At 43.6% G+C, this 24,124-nt stretch overlaps 1 protein-coding gene across 1 annotated transcript in view; it reads right to left on the bottom strand.

Moving 5' to 3' along the window:
* NR3C2 (nuclear receptor subfamily 3 group C member 2) overlaps nucleotides 1–24,124 on the bottom strand; it is a 212,683-nt gene that overhangs the window by 15,150 nt on the left and 173,409 nt on the right. The window contains exons 5-6 of the mRNA XM_026848013.1: nucleotides 23,770–23,914; nucleotides 2,736–2,866 (exon numbers count right to left, since the gene is read on the bottom strand). Coding sequence (XP_026703814.1) covers nucleotides 2,736–2,866; nucleotides 23,770–23,914 — 276 coding nt within the window. The remainder of the gene's footprint in view (nucleotides 1–2,735; nucleotides 2,867–23,769; nucleotides 23,915–24,124) is intronic.

Genomic DNA, 24,124 nt, shown 5'->3' with positions numbered 1-24,124 from the left:
AGTGAAACTTCCTTGATGTGGTCATCTCGAAAGTTTCAGAATAGCTTGTACTCTGCTTATCACACGATTCAATAAAAAATTTTAAATGAAAACAAACCTTTTCTGTCATAAGGTTGTATCAAGGTGCAGTCATTCGAAACTAGGTTTGCTGCCCTTCACATGACACTTCCTGAGGTTTATCACTGTCTTCATTTCCATTTCGCTCTCCTCTCTCTCTGACAGAAATATCCTGATTCTCCCAAAACAAACTATATTTAGTAGGTTTTCTAGTGACTGTGGCGTGTGTTTCAAAGGGCCCCAGCTAGCCGAAGTTAATTGGCCGGGCTGATCTCGCCTACTAGATTCTCACAATAACTCAAGTCATTAGTTAACACTCTCAAGAGAGCAGAATAATAAATACCTAGCTTAACGAATTTTTGCTACTTTTAAAATGCCTTTAGGCTCTTTTTCTAAAGATTCTCCCCCTTTAGGGCTGATTAAAAAGTAGCAAAGCCAGATCTCCAATCCAGACACTTTTCAGAACCACAGAATCCTCTGGGCTGGAAAAGCCCTTGAATCTCCTCCAGCCCAACCATGACCCTCCCCCTGACCGTTCCCAACTCCCCCAGATCCCTCAGCGCTGGGTCAGCCTGACTCTTCAACCCCTCCAGGGATCCCGGGGACTCCCCCCCTGCCCTGAGCAGTCCATTCCAACGCCCAACAGCCCCTTCTGCAAAGAAATCCTTCCTCAGAGCCAGCCTGACCCTGCCCTGGGCAGCTTGAGGCCATTCCCTCTGGGCCTGGCGCTGGCTCCTTGGCTCCAGAGACTCATCCCCCCTCTCTGCCCCCTCCTGGCAGGAAGTTGCAGAGGGCCAGGAGGTCTCCTCACGAACATATTGGGAGCTAGACCCCCTCAAGCACATCTACTTTAAGCACCACTACTTGCTTCTGGAAAGATGGCGAGTGGCCAACTTCAAAAAAGCCCATTTACTCTCCAGAGCTATCCTGGAGTATATTGGCTCCCCACAGTCCCAGTTTCACCAGCAGACCTCAAAAACTCAGTGGAGTGGGACCTGGGGGTCAGCCCCTGTGGGCCAGGACACATGGTGCTCCCCAGCCAGCAGAATCACAGAACCACCTGGATTGGGAAAGCCCTTGAAGCTCCTCCAGTCCAGCCATCAACCTCACTATGACCGTTCCCAGCTCCACCAGATCCCTCAGCTCTGTGCATCATCTCTCCTGACCTCAGGCAGCTGGAACGGCTTCAATAGGAGGGAAGGAGGGAGACAGCCATACCCCAAAAACTTACAGCCCTAGGAGGTTTCTGTTAGTGGATCCAAATCCCCTCCAGCCGGGATGGGAACTGCAGCTTGGCGTCCTTCAAAGGCAAGCACTTTAACCACAGAGCTACCGGCTGGGTGGGATGGGCAAGGCCTCAACGAAAGGCACCGCAGACAGGGAGAAAGTGCCCGTCCCATCACCTTGCCTGAAGGAGCTGCCACTCGGCTTTGCTCTAAATCCCTTTGTAGACACCTAACTCTGCCTGCAGCCAAGGTGCCCGTGACGTGGCTAGGGGTTTGGGAGGCTCCTGGGTGCCTCAATCTGCTGCCGTGTCCGTTGCCCATTAGTTGTTTTGGCGATAAGCGCCTCTTCCAGTGCCGCACAACTAATGGCTGTTGCTCGTTTCTTCTCCCATCACCCCATCTTCTGCCCCAGGAAACTGAGAGAAGACAGCAAGATCTCCAAGGGCGCGATGGGCTCTGCTCGCCACCCGACGGGGAGATGCTCCGTGCAGCACGAGCCCAGACAGCCTCCGGCCGCCTCAGGCGTGCGTCCTGCTGCCAACAGCTCGCGAGCCAGAGCCAAAATAAGCGCAGCCGCCCCTTTGATCTCCCACTCCTCCTCTCCCCACGCAATGCCCCCAACATCCAGCCTCCTTCTGCTGGGGAAATTCTTGCCCGGTGAGCTCAGTGAAGTGACATCACGAACGCCCACCAATCGAGCTGATGCGCTGTCTCACCGTGATGTCACTGAGTGGATCCCACAAAAAGGAGCATGATTATACAGAAGAAAGGTTTGTTTACAGCTAATTGGCTTTTTCAACAAGACTGATGGAAAAGTAATGAACAAACTGCCTCTGCATTTATACAATTGTGCTCAGATGGGAGGTTTTCAATATTTTCAGTCAGATAAGATCAAGGGATCTGCTAATTACTACACAGTGCTGTAGCACACACCAAGATGTAATTTTGTATCTTAAGAAAAGTCAAAGCATGACACTCGAGAGAAAAATAAAGCATGCACTGTCATTTTTTAAAGTTTCAGAGCCCTGTAAAAAGGGCTTACAATTCTTAATTCACTTGGCATTGGAAAATCACCCATTTTGCAGCACAGGCAATGCACATCTTTTGATCTTGAAGCTGATGGCTTAGAGGGTTGAGTGAGGATTTCTCCCCAATCCCCACAGCTGCTGCACTTCTCAGCACGTCTTGGTGATTCAAGCAGTTCCCAGACAGAGGTGGGGCAAAGCCCCTTGCCTGGCCACTCCTGTCCTTCCAACGCATGCGACACATTCAAACTGCAAAGACACTTCCCATGCTAACAGAGAGCGAGATCTGCAGATAAACCTAAGACATAAAATCAGGCTTATTCCTGTGGCCCTGCTGGAAACAGCCTGGCTCTTTCGTTATGTTGGTTAAAATTTGTGAATTGGAATATTTTCAAGTATTCCCCATGTAACCATGAATCTAACTTACCTGTGCTTAACAGCAGCAAAACTTTCATTATAGTGTACTCCTCAAAGCTAAGCTGCAAGCGAACAAACTGCAGACTGATCTGGTGCATCCCCTGGCACAGTTCAAACATAGCGGACTGGCGCATCCGTTCCCTGCAAAGAGAAAAAAAACAAAATCCAGAGGATAAATACGGGAGAGCACAAAATGTGCCTGGGGTAGCCCACGCCTGAGGAAAGAGAGGTGTGACCTGAAAACCAAGCACTGATCGTGCAGAGGTCAGTAAGACACACCGCAGCTGCAAAGTTCAGGTTAGGTGAGGGAGCTGGGGATGACGGAGACGAAGCTGGAGCCCTGCCAGCCCTGGAGGGCTGCCGGGTCCCCATGCTCCCGGGCTGACAGAAAAAACCCACTGCTTGTGAGCTTTTGGGAACCCGGGCATCACCCTGCTCAACTCCTGTGCCATCCACAACGGATGGCTGAGTTCACTTCATTACCCAGCAGACCACAGACAGCATTAACATCCAACCCTCCCTTAAAAATAAAAAAAACACCAACAAAAAACCAGAAAGAAATGTAATTTGAATTTTATACACTGTGTTAATGAACTGGCACAAGTGTTTTCAAATGTGTTTGAATTGTCAGCGTTTGCTCAGCTCTGCCCTGTCTGATGGAAACGAGCCTGCTGAAGGGGTCAGAACTGGTGCAAGAGGGGAACCTACCCCCACTGCATGCACGTTTTTAAATGGTACATCCCCCATCAGCTGATGTACAGGTGGAAACAGGTTTCAGAAATGTCCAGTGCAGAGATGATCTGGGGGAAAGGATGGCCACGGACAACAGTAAAACCCATGGCCAAGGGCTCCGTCAGGTCCACAAGCTGGCAGGGCTCTGGGATCAGGGATTCCCACTGTGACAGCTTGACTCTTCTCATCCTGAATGACACAATCCCATAAAAATACACCTGGCAGGTCTGGAAAATGGGGAAGTGTTTTAACAAAAACAACCCAAACCACGTGACTTCGTGTCACTGCCTTTACGCCTGCTGAGGAATTGGGATGACAACTGCCTCAGCCAGCAGCGCTTACACATCCTTCCCAAGTGACCTCCACTGCAAAATCTCTGATTACGGCTTTTCCAGAAAATGCAAGAGGTTGACCTCCAAGGATGAAAGTGTAGGAGCAAGAAGAAGAAAAGATTTCCCAGTCACTGAAGTTCTTGTTAATATCCTACACTGGACCTCTTATGGGGACTTCTTTGGCAAACTGTTGCAGTGATCTCTTATTCAAACACTGAAATATTCAAAAAATTATGTTTTTCCCCAAAATAATAATCTAAAATAGTCTGGAATAAAGGAGTATAAGAAGACTATCTCATTCATTAATACAAATCTTTGCCTGTTAAATTGCAAAATAATAAGGATACATCCAGATTACTCCTTTTTTTCTTTCTTCTTTTTTTCCCCTTTAAACTTACTCTGATACACGTAGCTTCAGACCGTACCTCTCTTCTCCGAGGCAACCCCAGGCTAATCTATCCTGCACAAGTTTAGGACAGAATTAGTTATGATCTTGCTATACTTCTAAAGCTGCTATCCAAAACCACAACAGATACAGAAAAGAGTCACTGAGAACTGCCTGTCTCATTTTGAAACTATGATATATATATGAGTATTTAGACAAGGCGCTATAATTGTTTGGTGACCACTACTTTTTTTTTTTTTCTCTAACTGCTCAACAACAATTGTCTATATTTCTTCAAACTTTTTTTCACATAATTGGGGAATTGGATGGAGTTCAGCTAATTATTTTAACCAAGCAACTGCCTTTTCCAATATACAAATTGGCTGGTGAAAGAGAAGAATCATACTGTGTGCAAACAAAGACTGATGTAATCTTCCTGGTGTTTTATTTCACTACTGCCAGAGCAGATTTTATTTTCCTCCTTAATACTAATAAAGCAGACTCCCATTGTTATATGGGCTCTGTGCTCTTCCCCCGCTCCACCTTCTTCTGGAGACTAAGAACTTCCAGCTGCTTTTTTTTTTTTTTTTTTATATTTAATAGTAGTAGTAATGCCACGTTTATTTATTTTTATGATGCATCATGGACTGCAGGGAAGAAAATGAATAGCAGAAAACAGTCTTTGAATGTTTTGGACAGTGACTGAAACACTGTTTGAGAAGAGCAGACTCTGCTGATGGATGCACAGATGCCACTTGCACACTTCATGCTGGCCACGTGCTATGAATACACACAGAGTGACCCTGAGCAATGGGGACTGGGTGAAACAGAAGAGGATTTGCAGAATTAGATGTCAGATGCACACAAACTGGCATTCCTGAAGCTGCTGTGCTGGGGGTCCTGCTCCAGGCCCAGGTCTGCCCGAGGCTGGTGGCCACTGCACAAGGCTCGCGGCCAACCCAGCACGGCAGCACTCGGATCTCTCCGGTGTCTGGACATGCCCTTAGTCAGGAAAGGGGGGTCCTTCATGTTTGGCCATTGCAAGACTCAGCCGACCCCCCTTTGCGCACACATCTCCCTAAACACCCAGCAGCGCTACTGGCTGGAGAGCTGCCAGTCAGAGAAGGACTGGGGGGATTGATAATGAGCCAGCAGTGTGCCCAGGGGGCCAAGGAGGCCAATGGCATCCTGGCTTGTGTCAGCACTGGCGTGACCAGCAGGGACAGGGAAGGGATCTGAGCCCTGTGCTGGGCACTGCTGAGGCTGCCCCTCGGTGAGGGGATTCAGTTTTGGGCCCCTCACCCCAAAAAGGCCATTGAGTGACTTGAGCGTGGCCAGAGAAGGACAAGGAGCTGGGGCAGGGTCTGGAGCACAGGTCTGCTGGGGAACGGCTGAGGGAACTGGGGGGGTTCAGTCTGGAGAAGAGGAGGCTGAGGGGAGACCTCATGGCCCTCTGCAACTCCCTGCCAGGAGGGTGCAGAGAGGGGGGATGAGTCTCTGGAGCCAAGGAGCCAGCGCCAGGCCCCGAGGGAATGGCCTCAAGCTGCCCAGGGCAGGGTCAGGCTGGCTCTGAGGAAGGATTTCTGTGCAGAAGGGGCTGTTGGGCGTTGGAATGGGCTGCCCAGGGCAGGGGGGAGTCCCCGGGATCCCTGGAGGGGTTGAAGAGTCGGGGTGACCCAGCGCTGAGGGATCTGGGGGAGTTGGGAACGGTCAGGGGGAGGGTCATGGTTGGGCTGGAGGATCAAGGGCTTTTCCAACCCAGATGATTCTGTGATTCTGAAACCAGCCCGAAGTTCTCTTGCCTGACAGGTTGTTACTGTCCAGAGACCAAATGGCTGCAGCCACCCCTGAGCTGACCCAGAGACAGATAGCGAAAAAGACCCAGAGAGTGATCTCCCTCCCACTGCTCCTGCTCCCTACCTCTTCCCAAAATTATTAAATCTGTGTCTAGGACATGGTGGCTCCTAGCTGACCTCTCCCAGGAGGCTCAGAGGGATACATACTGAATTTGAAAGGCAAATGATACATAATAATAAGATTAAAAATAATAAGAAACATTTGTATTTTACAAAAATACATTTTAAGGTGTATCTCAGACTGCCAAAGACTGGCAGGATTCAAAATAAGAACAGGTGATTATATCCGTTATTCCTTTTGCAGGACACCACAGTTAGTTTCTGCAGCTGCCACCATCCCCCTGCCTGCATCTGACCTCCACAGGCACGAGAAATGCCAGACCTTTCATCCGATACCACAAGCCACACAGTAAACAAAACAAAACATTTTGAGGTTTTGTCTCAGGTTTCTTATGCTTTCACTAAACAGTGTGGCAAAACACTCTCTGTGATGGCTAACCTGAAAGTATCCTGACTCAAAACTTTTTTTTTTTTTTTTTTAATAATACAGTGCACTTTGTGAAATTTTTTCTCCCTTACATTTTTCTTCGTATTTGTTTTGCTTTTATATCATTGCCTAAATAGAAGAATTTTTGTAAAAGTCGGGTGGGTGTTTTTTTTTTTTTTTAGTCTACCTTCGATCTTTTATCTAATAAATATTGACCTCTTGTTTACCCTCAACGAAAACCTGATGCTGTTGCTTGTAGCGTGATAAAATTCTACACAGAACTTGTTACTAAGTGGTTTATTTAGCATACAGCAAACCTGTAATTTTAAATTAGTTTCCCTCCTCAAAAATCAATTCAGTTGATTTAATACTTATTTACAAACTATTGCTAACTACAAATTATGTTAGTTAATCCATAACTGGTGAATGTAAGATAAACATTTTGTGGAAGAATTTACAGTATTCAATTTTACATTTGCTTTTTAACCCACACAGTGTAAAATACGAGGCTACAGAGCTTTTGGAAAATACAGATGCTGACATTGCATATATCCCAATACCGTGAAAGTAACAACAGAATAAAGGCAATAGAAATAGTTCATGTATTAAAAGAGATGGGACACACAGAAATTAGGGCATGTCAACATAACATGAAGAAAGTTATTTCTTCCTTACCAAATGCCTCATCTAAGAATACATACCATCAAGTCATCACAAATGCCATTAACACCATCGGGAAAATTAAAACAAACTTCTGTGTTGCCTCCCACTCCCACCTTTTTTTTCTTTTTTTAAATGAAAAAAAAAAAAAAAAATTGAACTCCAACCAACCAAATCCAGTTCCACCTCTGACACAGCACCTAAACACACGAACTTCTCAACATGTAAAATGGAGAATGTGAAGATCTGGAATATAAGGGCATGTATCTTTATGGGGACATTTAAGAAGGTAAGTACATTTAACTAATAAAAGGCGTGGAGCCAAAGCTCTGAATCCGCTGTGCGGATACGCATTCAAAAGTGGTGTCATTAGCTCAAGTTTAGCTTAATCCTCCTTCATAATAATACGCTTTAAACTTTACACCTTAAGTTAATCCATCTTAAGTTCCCCGAGTGTCTCTTTACAGGCTTAATTTAATGCCCAGCTCACATTCTGCCTGACCTTTCCCGCAGCAGCGTGGGCAGGTGGAGCAGCCGCAACCAGCCCTTTCTCCCAGCTACTGCTCTTGCCCCACTTCTGTCTGCTCCTGCTGAGCTTCTCCAGCCACAGGCACCTCATGTTAACTCGTCACCGAGCTGCTCACCACATCCTCACTGGAACTGAGCTGCTGCTGCTTTTCCCTCCTATCCCCCAAGGGGAAGATAAGGTGGGCACCTCCCCCGGCGAGACCCTCCGAGGCACCTCAGCCACCTCGATGGGGAGAGTGGTTTTATTCCTGCTGTTGGGTTTCTCTCAATGAACTGCAGCGAACGTGTTCCTAGATGAGAAACTTTCCCTGTGTTTGTCTCCTCTTTCTGCTCACTTGATCTGGGATCTCCCCCAAACCCACTCAATCTCTATGGTCTTACTTCGCTCATCTCTGCCACCCTTATTCCCAGACTGACTCGGGATCTTCCTCTCACAGGCAGGCTGCATGGAAACCAGCTCTGCGGTACCGGCCCAACACTTCAGCCTGTTTCACCCTCAGCATCTACCCACGGAGAGCTGAATACACGGGTGAGAAAGTGGCAAACCAGCCCAGCTCCTCCTGTTCCCCTGTTCCGTGGAAGTAGCTGTCCTTTCTTTTACACCGGGGCAAGCAACGAGGCAAATGGCTTGAGCATCCGACCGATGTCCCCAATCACCAAGGGATGAGACACTCAGCTCCAACAGAAATGCAGTATTTGAGCAGTCACACTACAGGAGGAGGGATGGTTTAAGGAAGCTGTTTGAGACAAGGAATCCTAAATACCATACCAGTCATCTATTGCATCAATACCCTTACGTGACCTCCACAGAAACAACAAGCCACATCAAAAATTGTGAAACTACAGGCATGCTGGACAGAAACAACTTGTTATGAATAAGTAACTTATGATTTATGAAGTCGTCATAAAGTCTGGTATTGTAAAACCCCTTGTTGAGGATAGAAACTGCATCTCAGCTGACCGTAACCAAAAAGAGGAACCCACGCATCAAGGAACTCACAGGCGAAACTCAGCCCCAAACCAAACCAGATACCATGCTTTATTTACTTTCTCATGGATACTATTCAAAGCCACAGCACAAGGCATCTTCCTAAATTAGACAGGAAAGTGATGAAAGGAAAATCTGTGGTGGGTGTTTTGAATTTTTATCAGTATTCAAGTGGCTTGATGATAATCCCAAGAAAAACTGGGCAAAGGCATCCCCTTTCACAGCACCTTAGAGGAACAGATGTTCAGCTGGCTTAGTCCTTTGGCCTCTACAGGTCAGAAAAGACTTAGGAAGAGACCAAGCAACACTTGGAGCAAAACTGTGATGTCAAAGATATTATTTGCGTTTCCTGATTTTTTTCCCCTATAAGAACTCCTTCCAATTTTATTTTCAAGAGCCTTTCCCTTGATAGACTAAAACCTATATGCATTTGAAGACTATATTTTAAAATTATTTCAGGGAAATTCAGAAAGCATATTACATTGTATCAAAACCAAAACAAATAAACAAACAAATGCAACCCAACAAGGAAAACCTGCCAAAGACCTGAAGGTCAAAACCAGCTTGGAAGCCTCAGAAAGCAAGGTGTGCTTTCCACCATGCCAGAAAGGGTCAGTTTGAACTTGGCAGAGAGAGGAGTGAAACATCACCAGAGACCTTTAGTGCCAGGCAGGCAAGTTGTGGATAAAGGGGGCAAAAAGACCAAGGACATGGGATCAGAGAGTCCCTTGCTCAGCTGTTCAAACCATCTAATCAGAAAGTCCTTGGCCTGAATTATCTTACCTGCCTTAGGAGGGGTTCACTTGTCTGGAAGAAGTTTTGAGGTTCTTGGGGAAAGGAAAAAATAAACGTATCATCATAACAACAATTTAACCTTTCTTGAGGGAGTATTCTCCTTCAACAGCTCCATCAGGAACAACAGTGAGAACAGAATGACACTACCTAGCACAAAACTGAACCTATTCTTCCATGTCACTGCCCTGCTCTGTGTGCGGTGGCACTGGGAGACACTGCGCCTCATTCTGCTCCACAGACTGTACCCAGACACCTGTCTCCCACCCTGAATCCATTATAAATGCAACCAAAGTCAGCAGTACTGGAGCAGCGTCATTAAGTTATTGCACTGATCAAAATCCAAGCCAAAATACATGCAGAATTCAGGCAAAATTCAATTACGACTTTTCATTCAGCACTTATTTCTTATTCAGCACTTTCTAATCTCTGCTCACTCTGCAAGCCACAGCAAAAAAACAAGAAACATACTCCCTTCAACATGCTGCCTTCAACTCTTAAAGTTTTAGAGCCATCTCCTTCCAGGAAGGAAAAAATACCTGTTACCTTGCAGCAATGGCAAATGTGGGCACTCAATTCTGTCAAAATTAATGGCAGTTTTGTCATCAGTTTCTACTGGAGAGAAATTTGGATCATGCCCATTTTTCCTTGAACTTGTCAGTAAGCCAATAGAAATAAATACCCCATCTTTGGCACCAGTAACGATCTCCTCCTCCTCCTCCTCCTGATAAGGGAGCAGATGCTCTCCCTGAGCAGTAAGGGATAGAGAATTCAACTATTACCCTGCAGTTGGTTAAACTGCTATGGATAAAAATAGGCTGAGAATTAGGTGGTTTAGTGCTAGTCTAGAGGTAGTATAAAGGTGACAGCCACAGATGACCACCCTGCTGCCTACACAAGCAATGGTGGATCTCAGCCAGGTTACAACATCACAGCCCCTGGCTGCCTGCTCTATCGTGCTGCTGGAAAACACTGTCTCCGCACCAGGCCCAGGGAAAAAAGCAAACAAAACATAAAGTGCCGCTGCCTCGGCCCTGGTTGACAGTCTGGGTTTTGAGCACAGCCCTACACTCCTTGGCCATTTGGGCCGATAGCGCAGAACTGCCTGATATTGCCCATGTCCACGCTCCTTCATATGGAGGCAGGCAGGTGCCAGCAGTCATGTCTTAAAGCCAAGCTGCAAGACCTGCCACCAAATGTCACTCAGCTGCTCCTGCTGCCCTCTCCTACCTGACTTTAGCCACTAGTTACAGTCAGCATTGCATGTCTCTACCTAGAAGATGGGGAGAAAAAAAAACCCTGTGCTCTATTAATCTATCACAGCAGCAAGGCCTTGGCACTACCTTTTACTTTGAAATTAGGTTTTTATGGCAAGATCCTGGTGCAGGAGCAGGGAGTTGGCTCAAGGGTCCTAGAGATGCCTCCTGCTGCTGTCTTCTTGCAGGAATAGTATCAGCACTGGTGTGGCCAGCAGGGACAGGGAAGGGATCTGAGCCCTGTGCTTGGCACTGGGGAGGCCGCCCCTCAGTGAGTGGGTTCAGTTTTGGGCCCCTCACCCCAAAAAGGCCATTGAGTGACTCGAGTGTGGCCAGAGAAGGGCAACGGAGCTGAGGCAGGGTCTGGAGCACAGGTCTGCTGGGGAGCGGCTGACGGAACTGGGGGGGTTCAGTCTGGAGAAGAGGAGGCTGAGGGGAGACCTCCTGGCCCTCTGCAACTCCCTGCCAGGAGGGGGCAGAGAGGACGGACGAGTCTCTTGAGCCAAGGACCCAGTGCCAGGCCCAGAGGGAATGGCCTCAAGCTGCCCAGGGCAGGGTTAGGCTGGCTCTGAGGAAGGATTTCTTTGCAGAAGGGGCTGTTGGGCGTTGGAATGGGCTGCCCAGGTCCCCATCCCTGGAGGGGTTGAAGAGTCGGGCTGAGCCAGCGCTGAGGGATCTGGGGGAGTTGGGAATGGTCAGTGGGAGGTTCATGGTTGTGCTGGAGGAGCTGCAAGGGCTTTTCCAACCCAGACAATTCTGTGAAGTTCTGTGAATTTGACATGCAACAGGAGAAAGCTGCTCCCTGCAAGGAAGCACAAGTATGCAAAAAAGAGAAATTTCCTGCTATAAAAGTTGCTGAAAGAAGTCCTTCAGTAACGATCTCCCTCAACAAACCCTGCCACAAGAATGTGTAAACCCACCATTACCAAAGTAGAACCTTTAGCCCCACAAGCTTCTCTCCAGGTGACTGGGATGCTGCAGACTCAGGGGTGCATAGCTGGTAGCACATGACTTTGGCAGAAGAAGCTGCCAAACCCAGGCCAAAACAGGGATTAGACTGAGGACCTCCAATGCTGAACACTGGTAATCAGGCAAGGAAGGTCATTTCATATTAAAACAGATGTATAGACAGAGCTAGTATTTTTGGACTTTAGCGACCCAGGCATACTAACTTGGCAATTTTTATACTGAACTTAAGGGAGTCAGTTCTGAAAATTAGTTTTCTCCCAAGAAAGTCCTCCTGGTAATCCTAGAGAACAGAGTCTCAGGTAACTGATGCTTTAAAGTTTCAGCGAAGAGTCCTCCTGTTATATGCCTATCAACAAAGGAACTGTCAACTGTTTGTGGATAATGATTGCTAAAGGAGAGTTTCAGGTCCCAATCAGTAACAGAACTTGTGCTCAAATCCAACTTAATAATCAGCCAGTTACGTAAACCTAAAATCCCAAGCACATCAATAGCAAAGAACCCCAAGTATCTGCTGGAATTAACAGTTAATTATGCAGTTAACAGAATGCTGATATCAAATACTCTCTTTTGGTTTGCATTTGCATTCCAAAAGAGATGAATCACAGTTTAAATGAGAAAATACATAATTATGCCTTTACCAAAATGCTTTTTCAATACCACATTCAATAATAAGCGATGATAATGTACACATGACAATAAATACTTTTTTAAAGTTCATCAGAGGAAGGTATCAGCCAGAAAAAGGTGCCCACTAGGTATCATTTTATACATCCATTACACCACAGCTCATTGTCATCTGGAGTGGTTCATCACCAAAATTGCTGCTATATTCTGCGTGCAGCAGCAATTCTCCTCTTGTGTCAACAATGCCTCAGAAATCAAGACTTTGCTCATGCTGCCATGCAAAGCATGGCATTTTCTGGAACTCAACTGAGGCGTGCCTTCTTCTCATACCAGTTTAGAGAAACTACTTCCTAATTTTTCTTTTAATCTGGAAGATTAATATTTAACTCTACAGGGGAAGCAGTGAAAGGCAGCACTGTGCATGGGAAAGGCATTTGCAGATGCCACCAAACAGCTCAGTGACGTGCAGGAAGATTAAAGCAGCACTATGTTCAAACATACACTTGAAAGGAACAGATCTCTCTCTACCCTAGCCCTTCTTGCCAAGGACCTCGAGAGAAGTGAACAGACACCCTCCCAAAAGGCCTGTGGATGTCTCAAAGTCATGCTGAGACAATACTAAGAGAGCACAATTATGCCAAGTTAAATGTAAAATCACTGGGCAAGTCTTCATGCTAAATTCATAAAAACTAACAGTCAAGCCCCTTCAAACACATCACAAGCTGGAAACCTGCCAGAGCATCCAGTGGGCCAACAGATGATCAAGATGAAAAAGAAGTGTTTGAGAAAGATCAGGCCATAGCAGAGAAGTTAAATAAAATCTTTGCATCAGCGCTCTCTGTAAAGGAGTACAGGAAGGCTCTGCACTGGAGTCTTCCTTTTCAGTAAGTGAGTGTGAGAACTAGTTTCAGATTAAAGTGAGAGTAGAAGAGGGTTTAGAAGGAAAAAAAAAAAAACAGACAAAAGTAAAATGAATAGTAATAAATCACCAAGACCAGATGGCAGCCATCCATGAGCTGTAAAGCAACTTAAATACGGAATTGCTGAACTACTAACTGTGCTGTGCAGCTTATTGCTTAAATTGCCCTTATAAAAGGCATGGAAGGTGACAAACGTGGCTGGTTTCTTAAAATGGGTCTGGGACTGGGGAGTGAGCACTTGAGAGACCAGAGGCTAGCAAAGTCTTGTTTCTGTATTGAGCAAAATGATTGAAAGAGGACCATTAATAGGTAAATAAATATCCCATAAAGGAAGAAAGTCACTGCATCTTTGGCAAAGAGAGGTCACGTCTCACGATGTAAGAGTGCTCTGACGATAGCACAAGGATGCTCTGGTCAATACAGGCAACGTCTGTGTGATGGAAATGCTTTGCACATGCCAGGTCTAGCTGCATCCCACAGCCATATGGGGTGAGACCTAAGCAAACACCAACCCTCTCCTCCTCCTCTCCTCTGCCCTGGTTTCCACACAAAGGAAACTGGGGCATGCAGCTTGGGTATGGGCTGCAATACTGTCTGTCAGCGTGCCAGCATGGGTAATTACTGGTCTAGGACCTCCCGCACACTGTGCTTTGCATCAGGAGGTGCGCAAGGATGCAATCACAGCAAAGCTGGATTTTCGAGCTATTAAAAATATCTCCTGAAAGCTCTTATGGAGAGCTTGGGCTCTTCATGGATTATTAGCAGCTTAAAAATAGGAGACCAAGGGTAATAATAAATGGACATCTCTCACAGGTAATGGAGGTTACTAGGGAAGTCTCACAGAGCCCTGCACTGGTGCCTGGGCTGAAAACTGCTCTCATACATCATCTGAAAAAAAAAATCGGTTATGTGGAAGTGACAGGGCTTGCTGATGACTCCAGATGATGAAATCAAGAGCTGCCTGCAAAAAACTGCTGAGAAACCTTGCGAAACCGTGCAGCAGGCTGACAAAATGGAAGGTGAAAAATCACTATTTGCAAGACAGTGAAGACAGTATAAACATCTTCCACCACACATACAAATAACTATCTCTAAATTAACAAATATCGCCCAATAGAGACATAAGTGGAACAGGTTTTTTGGGGCTTCTGTCTTTTGAAAACACTTGTTCAGTGCTTACTAACGGTCAAAAAAAGCAAAAGGTGATAGAAGAAGGGTCGAGAGCAAGACAAAAATCATAATTTTGAAACTGCATAAATCCACAGCATGCCGAACACTGCATGTCTGTCTTTTCTCCTCCCCAAATTAACACGATGGGCTAGCAAAAGCACCAAGGGAGGAGAGGAGGATGGCCAGGGGTAGTGGATATACAAGGGGAGATTAAATTGACTGGCTGATTCGTCAGCTCACAGAAGAAACGATGGGACTTGATGGAGATCTCAAAGTGATAAATGGTATACACAGGACGAAGAGGAATATATCCACTATTACTACAAACAGAAGAATGAAGTGGCACTCTATTAAATTATCAGCTACCTGCTTTAGAAACATCTCCAACAAACAAATATGCATAATTAAACTGCAGAAGCAACTGCCACAGAACATTTTAGATGTCAAGTTTGTAAATGTATTCAAAAAGGTATTAAGCAACTTCACAGAAGCTACAGAAGGGTTATTAAGCACAACTGTCCGAATGCAATCTCCCGTTCAGAAAGTACCTAAATCACTGACTGCTGCAATGGGCAAATGAAGTATCATTTTACCCTTGTCCCAGTAATACGCCTTCTTTGCAACTGGGCAATTTGAAGGATGAGAAACTGTGCTAGACGGATCTTTCTTTCGACAGTTTTTACATTCTTACAGATCTACTTAGAACTACTTTATTTCCTGTTTTCCTTTACAGTTTTCACAGTCTTAACGAAAACGCCCTAGAAATTTTAATAAATGTTTAGAGATAAAGGCATTAAAAGGCAGCGCCTTTAGAAATTTATGCAAAGAAGATGAATCTATTACTTTGCCCAACCACTGACTTGTTTACAAAGAAAAAGCTCAGAAAATCTAGCTGAAGCATGTTCCATCTATTATGTACAGGTATGACAATCGTTCTTCAAAATTTCCTTCTGTGTCTGCGCTACTTTGAGGTGGGTATGTAACAAAATCCTTTCATATACTTCTCTGGATGGGAATTGAGCTGCACTTTATGAAAAAGTAAATAACGCAACAACGTATATAAAAAATTCACTGATAAAGATATCCACTTCTCACTGCACTGACAGTTTGGATTGTATGAATGCAGTGCTCCTCTCCAAAATAATATATATAACAAAAATCATGCAGGCAGGAATATCACGGAGTGCTTGTTGATCTTTTAACAAGATCAATGATCACAGACACAATTTATTAGCAAAGAATTAACACTGACAACTCTTATCAACAACCGTTGCGGCAATAACTAATTAAAAATTAGGGATTTAGAGACTGTCAGATGGAAGAGATTATAAAAATGTACCTAAATTTAAACACTGCAGGATTAACAGATTGCAAATTAAGACAAAAGGGTTAACAGCCATCATCCTGTAAAATGTAAATGGGGAAAAAGTAATCTTTTAAACAATAAAATAAGTTACTTACTGGCTTTATCACCAATTACAGATGATCTAAGCAATCACTCCCCTGCCCCCCACCCCGAGGTATATAAGGTTAAAAAAAAATCTGCTGTTCTTAAATATTCAGCTTATTTTATTACGTTTATCTTCCTGCTGTTACCATAGAAATCAGAATATCAGGAAGACTTATAGGCTTCAGCACTGAAAGGGCACAGCCTTACGCAACACCAAATCCTAATGGTCCCAGCTTCTACAAGTATATTATGAGAGGATATTAGGAACATAATGAAAAGACAATGAACGTCCTATTTACTAATAAAATGCACATAATTAATAAACACAGATTTTAAATAAAATCTTTGCTATTCAGCTGAGCTACATCTTAATTCTTAATTTAATTTTACGACTTTCCTCAGTGTTACAAAATCCTCTGCCCATTCACATCCCACGATGTGCACATTAGCACAGACACTTCAGAGAAATCCCCATGTGCTGAAGCTGTTCTTCTGCCTCTCTCTACCTCATTTGCTGTACATCAGCTTTCTCATTTGAAAAATGTGTTCTCTATTTTTCATCTATTGCTAATGTCAACCTCTGTCTGCTTCTAAATTTTAAACTTTTACACTTCAGGCAATCACCAAAGTCATAGCATGAAATATCCTTCCAATGCTACACTTTTATCTTACTGAAAGTTAAATCTTGCACTTTAAAGGAAATATTTATATTATTTTGTAGCAACCTCTGTTAGTTTGTTAAACTACATTATATACATAGTGTTATTGGGTTATTTAAAAATATCTGGAGTAGATGATTGAATTTTATAATGAAAAAGCCATCCATATTGCTCTACAAACTAGAAAAGTAGCCAGTAGCATCACAGTTGCCCGAAATGGCAATAATGACAAGACAGCTCCTTCTTAGTTCAAAATCCATAGCATGAAGCTTCACCTTATCACTCAAAAGCACCAACCAATACGTCACTCAGTATATTTTGCTTTTAATATTTTCTACATAATATTCAATATACTTCAGCCTTTACTGAAATCTTTTTGCTGTAAGGATTGAGCTGCATACGATGTAATACAGTAACTACCGAGATGGAAAAAAAGACATTGCTGATCCAAATGCTTGTGAAAACTGGCACCAGTTTTTAGACTCGTTTTTTCAAGTTCACTTCAATAATTTTGGGTACCACGTACAATGCCTAGAGCTGTTTTTATCAGGCAAACCCTCAAGTCCTTGACTAGGGTAAAAATCTCTGTAAAAATCCAATGACAGTTAGAAGAAAGTACAAGGGCCAGGAAATTCGGAACCTGCACAGTTATGCACCTATGATTTATTCTTTATGCTGCAGATGACAAACCAAGAAAATAATCAAAGGAGCAAGAAAACACACAGCGCATTAGTCATTTGGTGCATTTGCAAAATACTGTTCAAATATTGATGCTGTACTTTAATGTACTAAAGTGTCTCAACACGGTGTCTCAGCATTACTGAACTCTTTTAAGTATCCCACATCACTGCTATTTTACAGCTAGGTAAGGCTGGAATGGTAAATAAGATAATTTGGGTAAGTTTTCTAAAAAGAGTAAATGATTTGGGAATTTAAGCCTCTTCTTCAAAAGCCCCTGAGGATTTGGAAGTCTACAAAGAGATGGTGTATAACCTAAAAACAAAAGAAAAATTGAGACCTACAGAGGAACTCCAGCATGGGACTGGCCCTCTGTTTTTTTTGCATCAGCAGAAACCAACATGTGCCAAAGAGGTCTCATGGCTTGATTTTTAATATTCGTCAGCAATGCCATCAGCTGGATTTTTGCCCTAGAGAGATATGAAAAGCCACCACCTCTCTTCCTTAGGGGAAGGGATGGATAAGCAGGGCAGCTTGCTGTGAGGGATGCAGTTTCTGGCCTCCAGCTGGGAGGGGGATATGTGCTGGGAATACAAAGCCATGGCCCTAAAGGCAGCTCATGTCCCACCACTCCCACTGGTTTCCCACGTCAGGGGAGCGAGGATCCTTGCTGCACCACGTCTTGGCTCCTGCTGGGTTTCTGTTGGCAGTGCTGCACTCGTAAATGCTTTTTATCCCTTCCTGAGCCTCTGAAAGGTTGCCAGATGATGCCCTGACTTAATGTATGGGTGGAAGCAGATACCTGGGAAGTTGCCACCACTAGCCAGAGGGACAGCAACTGCCCAAGCCACTCACAGAAACGTGAGCAAGAAGGAGCATCCCTTGACACCTTCTGGGATTTAGGTGTCTGACTTCTGCACTGCAAACACATAAACTCCTACTATTGGAATCATAGAATCATTCAGGTTGGGAAAGCCCCCTGGGGTCATCGAGTCCAACCCTCAGCCCAACTCTACAAAGTTCTCCCCTACCCCACATCCCTCACAGCTCATCCAAATGGCCCTTAAACACCCCCAGGGATGGGGACTCCCCCTCCCTGGGTAGCCTGTTCCACACTCTGACCACTCTTTCCGGGAAAAATATTTTCCTAATGTCCAGTCTGACCCTCCCCTGTTGCAGTTTAAAGTCGTTCTCTCTTGCAGTCACTTATATCAAGATATTCACATCATCATTTAGGTCAGAAGGGATTTTTACAGCTCTTTTGGTCCAATTCCTGCTCAAAGCAAGGCTAACTTCAGAATTGCATGAGATTGTTCAGAAACTCGTAGAGGTGAGTTCTGATCATTTTAACCCTCCACCTACTAGGAATATAAGTTTTCCTTTAAACATGCACATGTATGTGTAGCCAACAGCTTAAAAGGGTATTACAGTTTTAAGTTATAAGCAAATACTCAATTCACTGCGGCTTACAACCTTTTTAAACTCATCTAAGGCACTGTCCCCATCAGAAGCAATGTCATCTTCCCTCTGTTCTTTTGCTGGCTACATGACACCTAAAGCTTCCTCCTCTAACAATCCATCAAGCCTTTGTTCTCTGGTTATCAGTTCACACGTGGACTAGCGAGCGCCACAAACAAACTTAGTTTTCAGTTGAATCTGCAAAACAACCCAAGCCACCCCTTCAGCTGCTCTGGTTTATACAAAAGGGACTGAAACACACAGCAGAGGAACCAGTCCTTCCTAGGTAAGAGACTCGAGTTATTTTACCTGCTTATTAGTCATTTACTAGCATTATAGATCTGTATTTTTCCAATTTCACTGTACTTTTTAGTTTCACAAACCCATCATCTCATCCATTTTTTCAAATGTAGTTACACAAAATTTACCATCTGAAGACTCTATAGCAGAACTCATCTAGTGTCCTCAAGAAACCTGTTATTGTCTGCACAACGGTTTCAGAGTACCAATTACTGCAGATCCAGGAGGAAGGCTTCCCAAAAGCAGGGAAAGACAAAGATGTGCACCACCAGATTTCTTCTGGGACCTAAACTGTCATGCCACCTCTTTTCAAAAACGCTGGGGCCTTTTCCTTCAAAAGGACGCAGTCAGAGACAGAGTTGTTCCAGCTGTTAGTTCAATGATTAAATTCATCCAGCAAGGGAGAGACCAAGGGAATTTGAAACTAACTTCCCTACCTTCCAGGACCACGTCTTAAAAATCATGTTTTAGGCTGTTCCTTGTAGCAAACAATTCATTTTGCACAGCTTCAGACAGAATCCCTGAAAATAAGCTAGCGTTAAAGAACATTGTATTTCGCTACATTCCTTGCTTTGTTCTCGCACCCATTCCAAGCAGCACCACTCAGTTTCCTGCTTTCAATTGTGTATAATTCTACCAATTTAATGCTCTGGCCATAAATTATCCATGCATACGCCTGCCTCAGGTTGAATTAGATTAGAAAATTTCAGCTAAAGTCTTTGGTTAAGTCTTAACAGAAATTTTCTCCTTCCCTCAAGTTAAATAAACAATAGCCTTTTTTTTTTTTTTTTTTTTTTTTTTCTGTGGGATTTCTGTTACTTTGCAGTAGGAACCTGAAATACTTCAGAGCTTAGGTCTTGAATCAGGGTTAGTCTTTTGCCATGTCTTAAGAAAATCTACCCCATTAATGATCCCTCTGTTCTCCCAAATCCCTAGATCCATTCAAGGTAAGGCTTCCTTGCTGGCAACAAATGAAGTAAAAACCCAACAGTCTCTCACTACATAATCCTGTATCATCCCTACGAGTCATCCAACCTGATCAATACAAAAAGGAACGAGTCACATGGGAAAAATATTCCGGGATAACATAACTTGAAGGTTTGGTTATGGATACAGTCTTCAAAGCACATACCCAAAGGGCTCAAACTACAATTTCACAGGCCACCTTAATTTTGGAATTTTCCGATGCCTCGGATTTGAGCTTTCAGCCTTAAGAACATTATTGTAACATCTTTTGAGTGTTATTACATATGCAACTGTCATAAGAGTTTATATGCAGCAGGAATTATGTGGTGTCACATATGTGATGGTCTTTTAAAGATTTACTGTGGATTATAACTAAAGCTACACATATATAATATTAGTTTTGGTTACAACTACTATGCTACAAAAGAAAACTGTAACTTACACCAACACAACAAAATACACTGGTTTATTTTATGCCTCTTTTCAGTCTGTTTTCAGGCATTTCTGTAACCAGCTGAGTGGCCATTTTCTTATCCCTCGGTTCACATCTTCACGTTTACTTAAGACCAATTAAAGCAACGGAATATATGCATGATCCATAAAGACAAACACTCCACTTAGATCTGTGACATGACTAAATGAAGGCAGGCAAATATTTCTTCAAGAAGAAATAACAGGAAATTAAACCAAGTATTAGTAGGGAGGCATTTTGCTCTGTATTTATACAATGGAAGGTACATTTAGCAGCTATTAACAACACAGATCCTCATTTGTTATTCGCCTTGTTTACAGGCCTTCAGAATAAGGAAGAAAACAAGACCATATATCATGGCCTTCCAGAAACATTACAACTTCCTTTTATTCACAGTAGTTAAGAGTAAACGGAAAATTCATTTAATGTAAAACAAAGCAACATAATTCTGCTAATGCCAACCTCTACTTTCACTCTTTTTTAACTGTTCATTGAAGAAAACGCTGAATCCTCTGGGGCACTGAGTGCATGCTACTGGCCAGGGACCTTCCTTATTACTTCTTGCATAGAGATGGGAAATGACCTCTCCAGACACAATATGAAGAAATACCAAGAAAATCTTGGCCAGGTGGTAACAGGAGCATAACTCTCTCAAGGCAGCAGAAGGAAAAGCCATTTTAAAGCATCTCGCTTTCATTCTGCATCAATTAATACATGTCCTAAAATGCCAAGGGCAGTAAACCACTCCAAAGATGCAAAAAGGAGTTTTGGGGTTTTTTTTTCTCCTCCTTAAGGAGGTTTGATAAGCCTTGTGGCACAGAAATTAAGACCCACATTTACAACTACACACCACATTTCCAAATTCAGGGTACTCAAAAAGTTAAAGGTAAGACCAATCTTCAGCAATTCCAGAGCAAAGCTTCAAAGCACTGCATTTTCACAAACAGGAGGTGTGTATTATGTTTTCCGCTTATCTGAATGCTTTCTACGCTGCATTACTTTGACTTGTAGAACTGGGAAAAGCATTGCATCTCTTGAACTTGGAATCACAAAATAATTCAGTGTGGGAGGAACCTCTGGAGGTCTCAGGTCCAAGCCCTTGCTCACAGCAGGGTTAATGTCAAAGCTGGAGCAGGCTGCTCAGGGCTTTGCCCAGTCAAGGCTTGAACATCTTCAAAGACAGAGACTCCAGGGTCTCTTCAGGCACCTGCTCTGCTATTTCACCATGTCATTATGAAATTTCTTCTCCTGCTGCCCAGGAGGCAGCTCTCCCAGTCCTGCGATCACAGCTTCTCATCCTTCCACTGGGCACCTGCACAAAGAGCCTGACTCCATCTTTTCTACAGCAACTCATCAAGAAGCTGATGCAATTAGATCCCCACTGCACCTAACACAATCTTCTCCTGGCTGCATGAGCCCAGCTCCCTTGCTGTCCCAGCCAGCCCCTGACCACCTTGGCCAACCCCCATGGGGTGCTCTGCAGTTTCTCAACAACTTTCCTGTGCCAGGGAGCCCAAAACTCGGACTCCAAATGTAGCCTCACAACTACCACTTGTAGAGACAATGTGATAAACCTGGAAAAAAATGCCTCCAGCAATTTCCACCAAGTATGAAACATGAGTGAAATGAGAAAAACCCTCTTGTTCCAGGCATGTGTCCATCAATGTTCTGGAGTAGGCACTGAACTCCTACCCTTTTACCTCTAAGGAAGTTTCGTGCCCTGATGAGCTATTTCAAAAGCCCCTACCCCACACCCCACAGGTCAACACAACTCCCTGCAATTTATGTTTCCTCTCTTTAGAAACACCTGCCTTTGGCAGTACCTTAATGGGCACATTGTTAAATACATAGAAGACCAGACCACTATCTTACATATAAATCTGGGTTTGAATGTTTTTATTTTGCACTCCGTGACACTGCACTCCTTTTCCCAAGTGGATCCCAACCCCAACCTCAGTATAATTCTGCAGGCATCAACCTTCAAAAGGCTTGCAGCATAAAACCCACAACTGATCTCGACTTCTGGAAGCTGCTTCCAGAATTCAAGAATGCTAGCAATGCACATATACTTTTACTTGCAAGTGGGATTGATTTCCCTGTCCAATATTTTGACCCCCTGACTGACTTTCTTCAGATGAATGAGAGCTGCTTCTGTGTTCAAACTTTTAGTCTGCATTTCCCCAGGAGAACTAAACTCTTCGAAGTTGACATTTTCACTTAGCTTTAGCCACAGATACTTTTTCTGTGATGACTGTCTAATGCTCAAGTTACAGTGGAAACGCTTTCAACACTGAAAATGGCTGACACTACCTTTTCAACCACATGCAGTGAATCACCAGTTCCTCCTCTTAAAAGAACAAACAACAAAACCAAACCAATCTTCTTTGATATTGCTCACTGCTTTGGGACCAATCTCATATGCATTAATTATTTAGGAATTCCTAAATCAAACAAAGACTATTAAGATGGACAGCAACAAAGTATCTTCTCCAAGAAAAACATTTCAGAACATTTCAGGAGATTGAGCAGTAAGTTATTTTTTCTTCATTCTTTTCCTGTTGTTGGGTTTTTTTTTTCTTTTCTTTTCTTCAAGAGCACACATATCCTATTGATTATGTATCGTTTTTACATCTACAAAAAAAATCCCAACCTTCTGGGATAAGCATATGACATGACCCCAGTTTGACTGACTGTGTATTCACTTAAATTTTGACTTTACTCTCTCGGAATAAACACTAGAAATTAAATTATACTCATCAAAAGCACAGCACTAAAACACAAACTTAATATATGAAGGAATACACATACTCAGAAGGAATGGTTCCTTGGTTGATCCTTCTTTTTGTCTGAACGCATCATAAAAGAAATTATGTTGCATTACTGAAAAAAACATTTTGGCTTTTTTCATGGTTGCAAAGAAGGGTAATTAAGACTGTCAAGAAAACACACTGAACAGCTGTATATTGTTAACAAAAGCACCATTATATGACTGCTATGAAAAAAAACGGCAATTCAAATATTCACATTTCCTAGAAGTTAGGTATTTTTCCAAGCTCCAGTAGATACCAAAAAATGTTTCTTTGCTATAAATCCTGGTCATATATCGGTCATGTTTCAAGCCAGCAGGATGGTCCTAGTCTGAGAATGCATGCACATACATAAGGAGAAGTGGATGGCAGTTACCAAAGCTTTGCCAACTGAAAACTGAGTTGCTGGGGGGGGGTGGGTGGGGAGCTACCTTTTAAGCTGGAATTAGGTGAATTAGGTGACATTTTCTCAGACTAGAGGTATGTCTGAAAATCAAATAAAGACAGAGTAATCCTCCCAGCCTGCACTGAAAAGGACCATTAAGGAATACTTACTCATCGAAGATCAGGTCTGGAGCAAAATAGAGGAACTGGCTGTTTGTATGTTTGTACGATCTCCAACTCAAGGCAAATGATGACAGACACATCCATGAATACTGAATTAAAGTAATTTGGTCCTCGAGAGGCAAGTTTCTAAATCCTAGAGATCAAACCAGAAAATATCCATGAACTACATTGTGCTCTACAAGGGTTGGCCAAACCAGCACTGGATACATGCTCGTTATTTTTCTAGTATTAATGAACAAGAGCAACACTCCCACAAAGTGTACTTCTGAAAAAAAAAACCCAACTTAATTTTTCATTCCTGTGACAAAACATGCTTTATTCTTGAGGCTATTATTCAAAATTG

This window comes from Athene cunicularia (genome assembly GCF_003259725.1).
Source record: "Athene cunicularia isolate RWA chromosome 4 unlocalized genomic scaffold, athCun1 chr4_part2, whole genome shotgun sequence".
NCBI classification, from domain to species: Eukaryota; Metazoa; Chordata; class Aves; order Strigiformes; family Strigidae; genus Athene; species Athene cunicularia.
This window is presented reverse-complemented; position numbering and strand designations above follow the sequence as displayed.